Here is an 11,952-nt window from a genome sequence, read left to right as displayed (position 1 = left end):
CCTCAGGCAGAACAACATTCCCTCCCAACTTGAAGTCATTTTCTTCAAGCATTTCCCAGGCTTATATGAACGGAAACGAAAGAAGGAAATACTAATCTCATTTTGAAATACTTAGTAAAATTATGTATTATTTCTGGCTTATTTTTATTCCTACTGTGCCAGACAATCATAGGTTACACTGTATTTCTTTTGTAAGTGCAGACAGATTTATTTATTTATTTGTAAGTTAGAACAACTGCAGCCAGTAACACAACCGTATCTCCACAATCTATTTTAACAAAAGGCATCTTCCATCACTGCATGTTTTTTGTGGGAAGATGGGAATGGCTTGTTCCTAGCACTATCCATGAAATCCTGGTCACCACATATAGGTCAAGCTAGGCAAAGAAGGTCCAACAGAGGGAAGGTGACAGACCCCAGAAGATATGAGTGTGCCTTTATAGCCATTAGAGGGAGCAGAACATAAGCTATGTGTCTTCATGATTGACTCCATATATATGGGTTAATATAAAACTGTCAGTTTGACTGGAATTAACAAATTACAACACTAGAACTCCAAAGAACTGAAAGTAATTAAAAATATATTTTCTTACCGTTTATGGATGCAATTATCCAGTTTTTTGCTGTCCCTTCTGGCTCATCAATGACAGTAAAGCTGAAGGGATCACTGTTTGGGTAACCATCCAAATCACTAGCTGTAACATCAACTAATTTTGCGTCTGAACACACAGTCTGCACAGGGTTCACAATAACTGGGCAGTTATCATTCTCATCTTTAACTTGAATGACGACTGTGCCGGTGACTGTTTTCTTAGGAAAATCTAAGATTTTAAAATATGAAAAGTTAGATTGATTTGAAAGTGCAAAAATTTCACCCTAAAACAAGAAAAAACTGGTAACTTTCCAAAACATCGGCATTGCTGAAATAAGTTGAAAGAGCTCTCCCTGGAGCTTATGGGAACAGTATTTTATTCCTAATGTTAATAAACATATTGACAAAGTTCTTCTGAAGTGAAGTTGTTTTACTATTTTGACTTACAAAAAAAAATAACATATTTCCTGTGGATGGTTTCACAATAACCAACCAGATACAAGAAGTTCAGGGAGTCTTTCTTGCTTAGCATTCAAGAAAACTTAGGAATCTGAAGTCTGCTGATTAGCACACTGAGATACTAGCGATTTCCACCTTGACAAGGGATGTTCCTATCAAAACTTTTACAAAACGTTCATCTGCATCTAGCCAGATAAGTGGGCACCTGGGGAACCCATTCCAAGGCTCCTCTTATTTCAACGAGGTGCTCGTGTCTCCCCTCCAAATATAGAGTCTGTGGGAACTGCACCAGGTGCCTAACTTTCAGGTGGATAGAGATAGGGAGGTTAAAACAATTATAGTTGCAGAAAGGCAAACTAAACCCATACTAAACCAATCAGTGTGAAAACAAAAACTGCTCAACTTACCAGTAGTTACACCCAACATGGTGATAGTGTAGGTACCATTTACTACATGAGGTGATTCATAATCGAGTTCTTTGGCAAGTCGGATTTCACCTGTGACTGAGTCTATCGTGATCCAGTTTGCTGTATCTCTTCCTTTCACATATCTGATTAAAATTGCATATAAAGATGTCCACATTTACAATGAAGAAAGCAATCATCAGCAGAAAGAGCAGCTTCACAGTATGTTTACTCTTTGTATAAAGCAGAGAGCAAATCCTTAGGTCTGAGGTCCGACATGCCTGCCACTGGAATTGGTTTCAGCTATAAACCTAAGATTATAAACCTACCCTGAATGGTGAAACCTGCTTTTCCCTCTGAGGCAAGCATTTAGCTGTGCAGGCACTATAAAAAGCAGGCTCAGAGAGCAAGATCAGAGCAGGAGAGGGAGCTGTGCTGCCAGTCGTGGTCTTCTTCCCCTCCATCCCTGCTCCCAGCAAAAGCTGAGCAGCAGCCACCCAGGAGAGACTGTATTAGAGGCACAGGGGACAGGGTTCCACCGCTGGGTATGCACCTCTGCTGGTCTGCACCATTTGTAAAACCCACAGTGGTGATTGCACATTTTAGCTGAAAAGCTGCGATTCAAAATCTAAAAAAACACACACATGCACACACAGGCTTATCTACTTTACACCCTTTCTGTCCAACGCTTCTATATATTTCCTTCTAACATTTCTGCAGACAATAAAGTCAGACAAGTAAATCTCCTCTCAAAAGTAGACAGGCATGACAAACAGCATGCAAGCACAGACAATTTCATCACAAACACTCATGTCCCACCATGTATGATCAAACAAGTAGGATTTTCAAGTCAGTTATTTTCTGCATAATAGAATATTGAAGTTGTTTTAGGTGTGAATTATGCGTAGTAGAAAATTATTGACTCTGAAATTAATTCAGTCCTATATACACATTTTTACAGTAAGATGTGATTCCTGACATACGCAGTTATGATGGTTATAAAAGATTCTTACCTAATGTGCTTTGCTACTTTTCCAGTGTCTTCATCATAGGCTTGATACTGTCCAATAACCTGTCTTATCTGCAGTTTCTCACTTGCTTCAATAACTTTTGTGCCACCGGGGAATACAGGGCCTTCCCGCACATTAATCACATTAATTCTGATTGGAATTGTCTGTGCTTTATAATTGTGTTTAATTGACTTGTGGAACTCTGCTTTATTTGTAACAACAATGCCCAAGTTTAGGCTTTTCATTTTTTCATAGTCCAGTTCCTAAAGCAATAAAAAACAACAACAACAAACTACACTCGGAATTTGACAGAATCAGGTATCTAAACAATATTCATACACTTAAATAACACTATTAAGACTGCAGCATCCTTATTTAAATACTAATGATGCTACACTGCAAAGAACCGTTGGTTAATGTGTTGACTCTCAATACATAGAGTTTCAACTCTTTAAAAGTACATAAGGAAGATTACTCTTCTTATTTTTAATGGATGACATTGTAGGTATGTCTATATATTATTGAATTTAAAAAAAACTTGAGAGGTACAATGAGTCCTACCCATATATTCTGTCTTTAATTTCAGTGAATCAGTGCTCAGTATTACTTGGCTCTTCCTATTTTACTTTTTTTGATAACCAATTAATTTACTTAATAATGCTTTTTTTTCATAAATACCAGTTTTCAGATAAGGAAACTAGAGCAGAAGAAAAAAAAAGGAAAAAAAGGAAAAAAGAAAAAAAGAAAAAAGAAAAAGAAAAAAGAAAAAAGGTACTTAAGGCACTGTGCATCTTTAGTTCTTGTGGACTAAAGGAGAATGAAATTCATAAACCAGAAATTTCCATTTATGGAAAATATTTTTCATAACTTAAATACTCTGTAACCCATGGTTCATGGAGTAGGTGTTGCCTGCAATGTTATCTGGGTCCATGGGATATAAAGAAATTTAAACTGAGACCAGCAAGGAGAGCAAAAATATGGGAACGTTCACAGCGTATGTGTTAGCACTGATGCCCAACAAAAAGAAAACACCAGATATATTGGAGATCACACAGAATGTAAATGGTAAAGCTGGACAAAATTATTCTTTCGCGTGGAATTACTGAACACACCAACACAAAATATGCCAAAGGAGCAGTGTCCACCATGTAAACGTACACTTTACACACTGACTGATTATAAATAACTTGTTATGTCAACTTAAAGGAATAAATTATTCTCATATTTAAAGACGACTCTCCAAAGATATACCAACCTTCACAACAGTTAAAATGCCTTCATTTGTTTTGGTATCTGTTGCTATATGAAAAAAGCCACCTTCATTACCAGAAACAAATGAAAAATTTGCCAGCCAGTTGTCAGAAAACTCTTCATCTTTGTCAAATACTTTTATTCGCAGAATTTCCACATTTGCTGTGTTTTCTTCTATGCTTCCTTCAAACTGCAATAAAAAAAAATATTCTTCTTTAAAAAGATGTCATGATTTACCTCATTTCACCAGTGCAAGAAATTTTGCAAAACCTCCTATTAAACAATAGGATAATGGCAGGTGAAGGAATACACCACATATTGTGATAAATGTACTTACTGCGCTACTTTCAACCACTGGCAGATTGTCATTGACATCCAAAATCTTGATTTCTAAAGAACACGTTGCAGCATTTCCATGTAATTCACCACCACGGTCTTTCGCTTCCACCACCAATGAATAGCTACTTTGTGTCTGCCACAATAAGAAAAAAGTGCTTAAACCAGGCTAAAAATTTTTCCTTCACTGTATTCTCTCTAACATTTCAGTAATCCCTCCCATGGCCAATTGCAACTCCTCTTCTCTCTCGCTGGTAGTAAATCTCACACAAAAGTACCTTGACAGGCTCTGCTGGATTAGAGCTGAAGCTTTGAAAATGATCTGAGGCTTTTGCATCTCCCCCACCAAGGGTTAGACTTTACTTATACGGCAAATGAAAAGATTTCAGTAGCCATAAACAGGGTCAGGACCAGTGATGGACATGTCTGCAGAGGGACAGAGGCAGAGAGATTGCCCTCAGCCAGAGAGCTAACATCCACATCACCATCTGCTGGTGAAAATTCATGCAAGCACAGGCAGAGCTGCTGGTTAGATGTGGCTTTCAATGACATCCCACAGCAGCATCCATCGTAACTCCTGGCACTGTGATTTTCACAGCAGGCTACAGAACTCTAGATGCAACCTGCAGCTTTGCAGATGGGGATCTGGGTTGTCTTTGCCATACTCTTCCCAGCACAGAGAAGTGACCCTTTGGTTCATGTAGCTGCTGCCCTAGCTATACAGGAGGGACAGAAAGCAACAGCCATCAGGTTGGTGCTCTGCTAGAGGTGACAGGGGGAATAGAGCCTTGTTCCTGACAGCCTTGATCCTGTCACCACCCTCACCTCCAATCCCTCAAAAACATGCGTCAGCTTTAATCCCAAGGGAGGTGAAGGAAGGCAAGAGGGCCAGTTCTCCAGCCCAGCAGATGGAGCTGAAGATGAGACAACAGGCATCAGAAAACAGCAGTCAACAGATGAAAAATGGGAGGGTTCTGTTTTACCTCTCTGTCAAGGTTTATTTTTGCTACTCGAACCTCGCCAGTATCCTTATTCATACTGAATGCAGTGCTGGGGCTTTGAGAAACAATCCTGAAAGCAATTTTGGAATTTAGGTTATTTGGTTCATCTGCATCTGTTGCATTTATCCTCATTACAATTGTACCTGGAAGAAAGCAAACAAAATATAGTGTGCTTGCACTGCCATGCACTGCCAAGTATTTTTACTGTAATGTCACAGATTGTCAGATGCACTGCACAGTTTTCTGATGCTCTTGCCTTTACTTATTTACCGAATAGAGCTCAAGAAGCATTCCTGAAATCCGAATAGTGCATGTTAACAGTATATCCTCTGGCAAACAAAAAGATTGTACCCACACATCTGTAACTCATAGAACTCAGTGCGGCAGAATCACAGAACAGGTTAAATTACCTCAAAAATTCTGCCAGAAAATGGTAGATATCATACAGAGAAGAAAAAGATTGTAAACAACAAGCTGCATTTCCCTCACACATTATTCTAAAGGGAGCTCTACTAACTCCTCTATCTGAATGTTATTAAAACAATTGCTCTGTATTGATGCCCTCCCAGCAGCTTCACTCAAAACACATGGTGGTCTCCATGGTGCAATCCCCTTATAACTCCTGGCACAGGATTCTGTCTTCTGGGAATGGGTGCACCTCAGCATCCAGTGCCTGAGTTTGAACAGTAGCTGTAATTCAGGCAAAGAAGCAACTACCATATGGCTGCTACTGACTTGAAGAAGAGCTGAGGGAACTCAATACCTCCCCCAAGTGGATGGTCACATCACGCAGTTTAGCCCTGAATAAAATCTTGCATTCATATGTGGAGAACCTGCCCTATGCAAGCCACAGAACGCATCCTTGTTACTACAGATATGCAGCTGCGAAGAGTATATTCACTTGTGCTCTTGCATGTGTTGGGAAAAGCTAAATTAACAAAAAAAAACATCTAAAAATAATGTTACCCGTTTCACTTAATTCTTCAATTGAACCAACAAAAACTTCATGTGAAAACACTGGAAAGTTGTCATTTATATCCACAATTTTAATTGGGAGGTCTATTGGCTCTTCCAGTTTTGCTCCAGTCTTATCTAGTGCATGACCTCTGAGCTGAAATAATACAGACAGAAACAGTAAGAAAATACAAGTGACCATAACATATATAAATGCATACACAAAATACAAATATAAAACAAAATGTAAGCATTATATAAGCATATATAATATGCTTATAAATATAAGCATGCATATACACACACAAATATCCAGAAACCTTAAAACTAATTGAAGCAAACACATTTGAACAAAATAAATAAAAAATGGATAGGCACCTATAAGGAACAAGTTACCATTCAACTTACAAGCAGCATTGGAGTCTTTTCTCTGTCAACCCTTCCTGTTATGTTCAGGTCTCCAGTCTTTCCATTGATAACAAATAATCCATAAGGGGGTTCTGTTACTCCTTGACCAGATATAGTATAAGTCACCACTACCCCTGTATCTTCAAGATCAGAATGTATCTAGCAGGAATATAAGAGATTAAATAGCGATTGGTAAATAAAACCACATTTAAAAATGCAATTAAAATATTTTTGCTATTTTTGTAATTAGTGAACAAAAATAAATACTAAACAGATTTTCCTGCACTCCTTTGCATGTGAAGATGCAGATAAAAATGCAGGAAGAGTTACACGTTCTGTCTGAGGATTTCATACAGAGAGATGAGGAACATGATGGAAGTGTAACAGCTGGGAAACATGGAGAGGTGTGAGGGAGAAGAAAATCTGGGCTGCTTGAACAAAGAGTGAGAGATGATACAAGTGCAAGTAAAGGCTGGTAAACCACTGTGATACAGTGAAAAGCTGAAGGAAGGGAAGAGGAAAGAAACCGGTTGATCAAATGGATAGGGGCAAATAAAATGTGGAGAAAGACCAAGGGGGGGAAATAAAAAAACCAAAACGTCTGAAGTAAATTAGTTGAGCAGGGGAGACTGAAGTTACTTGAGCAAAGCCTGGAAGTTAAATATGACAACTTTTAAAGGGAGAATATACCCAAGCTAGCGAGTGTGACCAGGCCTGAGGTGGTGATAAGGTGGAGGAAGAAAGGTCAGACCTGGAGACGAACAGGTAGAAGAGGCTGCATAGAGAATATACTCTGCTGTCAGCAAATATCTGAAACATCTGGAAAAGCACACATGCATTGTGCCAGCATCACCATCAAGGGGCAGCCCAAGCAGGACTAACACCCTGCTACCATGAGCAGTTACCTTATATGCTGAAGTGACAGGTGTGTAAATCATGTATGCGTATCACACTTGCACAAAGGATAACATCTTGGTTATTTTTAGCTGTTTCCTAAAATATCAGGCATACATTAAACATGCCCTGTGTACATCCTTTTGCCCAGTCACCACCAGCAGTTTTTGGACCTACTTGGCAAGTGCAACCACAGCTGATTAGGAGTGGTTGAGTGAAAAAAATCAAAGATATTCATTATCAAAGATAATAATTCACAAAGGTTTTATGAAAACTGGTGGCTGGGAAAAGATGAGGGACTGAGCCCATCAGGCTGTAAGAGCAACTCATCTACTGAAGGAATAAAAAAGAAGGAAATGCGTCAGTCTTCAACTGACTTTCAATAATCCTTTAAAATCCAAGAAATGTTTGTGCATATGTTTTGTGCCATCACATGCTTAATTTACATTTTCATCTCTATTTTCTTGTGTATGCTGCATTTTATCTCTTTTCTGGGCTTACTCTAGCAATTGGATTCTTATAGGAATTGTCCTCCTCTTCCCGTATGAAAGCTGGAGGGACTGTCCATTCGCGCTTCTGTCTGACCAGGCTGTCGGGGTGAGACAACACGCCACTCCTGCCATTGTGATTATAAACCTGGGAAAAAACAAAGTTGAATGTGAGCACTACATTCAGTCACTTCAGATGAATGCTTTATTGCTGCTGTAGCCCAGACTGCTGAATAGCTTTTACTCTTCCAATATCTAATCTAGTAACTTTGAAGTTGATTTCATTTACAGAGAGTTAGAAGATATCTACAAATTTAGTATTTTAGGGGAAGTTTCTCAAAGTTGAATGCCACTCAGTTTGATGGATGTAGGAATCTATTCACTGACATGTCTGCTTTCATCTCATTATTCATTACACAGCTTTCATGTTTCAGAAAATGGTGAAAATCAAGGTATTTATCAACTGAAGTAAAGCATGCCTTTGACACTTCCTCTCTGCTCAGAGAACCCCTCTTCAGGCATTAATAAAGAAAAGCAATTTTCCATTATTGCTTACCTTCACATAGAGTCCACTTCCGTAATTCACGCAGATCTGCAATGGAAGTTATGACAATCACTGTTAACTCTATGTCACTTTAGCAGTACTCAACTGACAAACCTTAACTGACAAAAGCTAACTGACAAAACCTACCTCATAAGAACAGCAAAATCATAAGAAAGAGGACACCTGACCTGATCAATTAATATTTACTATTTACCCACAATAGCTTCTGAAAAATTTACCCATAACCATTCACATAAGAAAAAAATAAACTGTAATTACGTATTATTATGTTTTGCACTTTTCTCCCAATAGGAAACAGGTAATAAGCAATTAATCTTTTTTTTTATAAATAAATGCAGACTTCATCGTTATTTTTAAACAGCCATTTTTTTAGTACTGAATAATACTTTAGTATTCCAAAATGATGGGAATTCGCCACGGACTGAAGTGTTGGTTGCCAGCAGCGCCCTGGAGAAGCTCCCTCTTGTGGGCAAACCATGGATTATACAGGCTGTGGTCGGTTACCAACCACATCAGAGAACAAAACAGGTTAAATAACCTTTAAAAGCAAGGACCAATCAAAACATCTGCTGAAGTGTCAAGGACAGAACCGGCTCTCTCCTTAGCACCCTGCAGGGAGGATAAATGGTGTACATGCATCTCGCACTTAAGCACAGCAGAGATGCGCATGCTAGCACACAAATCACGCTTGCTTTCACAAAACCTTACACACCAATGTTCAGTATTGAGATTGCCCAATTCTTCATGCACTACAATAGCCCAGCACAGCTGTGCCTGCCCGTAAACACCATCCTAGATGGAAGGAACTGAAGTCATCAGCCAAATTATCAGAGGCCTTGTGTTTACATCTGCTCTCCATGCACCAAAGACTCCGCAAGCAACAAAAACCCTCAAACAGTGCAAAAATGTAGGTATTGGGAAACAACGATAAAAGTAGGTTATTACAGCATGGGAAACCAACAAATAGAGCTTTTGATTTTTGTACAGGCAGAGAAGTCAATGCTTTTAGTGCTCTCAGAACTATGACATCTACCTACATTTTTCATCTTAGGCGATTTATTTTTTTTAATACTAATGCCTAAGGCAAAGCAGGCACAGAAAAGGTGAATTTTTTTTTTACTGAAGTGAGTCAGGGAGTATCTCTTTATCTTCTCTTTGACTGGTTTCTAGACTGTTGACTGGGCTCTCCCTATTCATCCTTCTGACTCAGCCTTGACTACTGCATTGATGACAGCTTTTTATTTTTTTTTTTTAAGATGTTATCGCTTTCCCCACACAATGCAGCAACGCAGTGGTCGGTGTTGAGCAATGTAGTGCTGTTTCAACTTGCAGAACAAAACTGTTTTCCCAATGTATGTATTTTGAAGACAAAAATAAGTAAGCACTAAGTTAAGGGATATGCATTGTGAGGGCTACAGGATCTTACGCATTAGTTCAAGCTGTTTTCATTAATATTCTTATTCTTACTTAGTTTTATTAGTCATATGGGCTTTTTTAAAATTTATTTTCATGATTAATGAGATTGTACCAGCAAGAGCAAAAGGAGAATTCTGGTTTATAGTCAAGGTTTTCCAACAGAAGCTGCACTGTTTTTGGAAGGTGAATAGCTGTCAAAATGCCATCAGGGACATCCTTATTTGTTCTAACTGGTTAATTAAATGGAAAAGTGTTTCTGCTTTTTCTGTTTCCTTGTACAAGAGGCACAAGGTGAGAAGTTTCCTTGTACTGGAAAACTGAGAACCACAGTATAAAGAAACACATGTGAAATTCAAGAATAAGCAGGTCCTTCACAAAGATGCATAGCAAGAAAGTGCAGAAAATCCATTAGTCATTCTAAACAGAAAGTCTTTCATTAATGTAACTAAAAGTAAAAATCAATTTATTTGCTTAGTAGCAACGCAGTCTCAGAGCATTCTGTTTTATTGCTAAGACAGTAAAAAATACTTTTTTGCTCTTGTACTTTTCAATCTATAGTCTACAGGTAATCTCACAAGAGACTTCTAAGGTACCTACAAAATGTGTTTAAGATGGTGATTTTATTTACAAGATGCTTAAATACACATGGAACAAACATATAAGGGGGTCCTACATTTTATTTTAAAATTCTCAAAGGTTCCAAAAACTTTAAAAAGGGGAAAAGCACTTTTCAATAACATTTTCTTCCAGAAAAAGGCAAAAGTCGCATAACCAACAGGTGCTGAATTCTGAATTTCTCTTTTTATAAGATATCCTAGAGCTGCCTCCTATTGAATGGCTTACTAAGAGCAGGAAAGCGCTGCCTGTGATTTGGCACAAAACCCAGACATCCACTGACGACACCTGCTGATGACACAGAGCTGAGAAGGCATTGTCAGAAGACAACAGGATGGTTACAGAAAACGAGGTGGAAAATCCGAGGCCTGAAGTAATACAAATGGAATGAAATACTACAGGGAAGCAGCAGGAGTAGGCGAGAGGGCCGGGGAAAGAAGGGAGTGCCTGCTATCTATAGAGAGTGCAAGGCTGCTCTTGCCCAAATCCATGGAATGGTTTCGGTTGGAAAAGACCTTGAAGATCATCGCATGTTCATGCAGAATCAGGAAGTGACTAAAGGACAGATTCTGAACACACAGCTTAGGTTTTAATGTAAAGATGAAGACTGAGTAAGCAAGAAGGTATGTGTCTGCATTTGCTGCACTATGAAACAGTTAAGTCCTAGAAATGTGGTCTTTCATATATGCTGTGTGTCGGGAAATTTGGTCTCGCATCTCCTGTGAGTCAGTTTGGTAACGAAGATGGGTGAGTGGACATCTTCCATGCAGGCTGAAGGGATCATCTCTGCTAGCCCATCTCCTGGCCCTGGGGCAGGAGAAATTACACCTAACAGCTTCCTGACAACTGTTTAACCTATTCTTAAAAACGAGTGATGGAGGTCCCAACAGCCTCACCAGCTAACCTAGTGGCAGTGCCAAGCTAACCTTGCAGATGGAAAGTCTTTGTTAATTTTTGTTATTTTTGTTAATTTTCATCCTCATTTTATTATCCTGCTTTTTTAGCTCTTTGCAGGTTGATCATATGGCTGTTTGGACGAGATTCAGTTTCATATTAAGGCACACAATTTTACATGTCTAAATGAATGCTAAGCCCCTAAACTTCTGTTATACTCAACAGAAATACAGCCAATACAGCCAACAAGATCAGAGAGCAGTTCAATTCACTCCAAAGCCAGCCTACATCTGCTATTTCTCTCTGGACTCCACTGACTGCAGCTATGTCTACTCTGTAAGCCAAATATGAGAGGATTTGCAGTTTCTGCTGAAAACCCAACACCATGAAACCCATGTTCTGTCGTCGTTATTTCAGACTAGCATTAGCATGGTCCCACAGACCAAACACCCATGAGCAAATGGATGCATCTCAACACAGTTTCACCCAGGAGGGATCAGATTCACACACTCTGGAGATTTGCTTCGAAAGCACAATTTGATCCAACCAATTAGGTGCACTCTGCATCCACTGCATCTCCATTTACGATAACAGAAACTCAAACACCTATACTGAGATGTCTTAATCTCAAACCAAATCTCCCTCCTTACCACACTGATAAAGCT

General features: G+C 38.9%; 1 protein-coding gene across 1 annotated transcript; it reads right to left on the bottom strand.

The window, feature by feature from the left end:
* Window positions 1–593: 593 nt before the first annotated feature.
* LOC104543440 (desmoglein-2-like) lies at window positions 594–8,389 on the bottom strand (the record flags this gene model as incomplete). Its single annotated transcript, XM_010188055.1, has 10 exons — window positions 594–821; window positions 1,459–1,601; window positions 2,469–2,728; window positions 3,721–3,906; window positions 4,054–4,188; window positions 5,036–5,196; window positions 6,020–6,164; window positions 6,416–6,574; window positions 7,811–7,945; window positions 8,354–8,389. Coding segments are annotated over 10 exons (1,588 nt in total), but the record flags the coding sequence as incomplete, so codon positions are not given.
* Between the last annotated feature and the right edge of the window lie 3,563 nt (window positions 8,390–11,952).

The sequence above is a fragment of the Mesitornis unicolor genome, unplaced genomic scaffold, assembly GCF_000695765.1.
Source record: "Mesitornis unicolor isolate BGI_N332 unplaced genomic scaffold, ASM69576v1 scaffold48007, whole genome shotgun sequence".
NCBI lineage: Eukaryota > Metazoa > Chordata > Aves > Mesitornithiformes > Mesitornithidae > Mesitornis > Mesitornis unicolor.
This window is presented reverse-complemented; position numbering and strand designations above follow the sequence as displayed.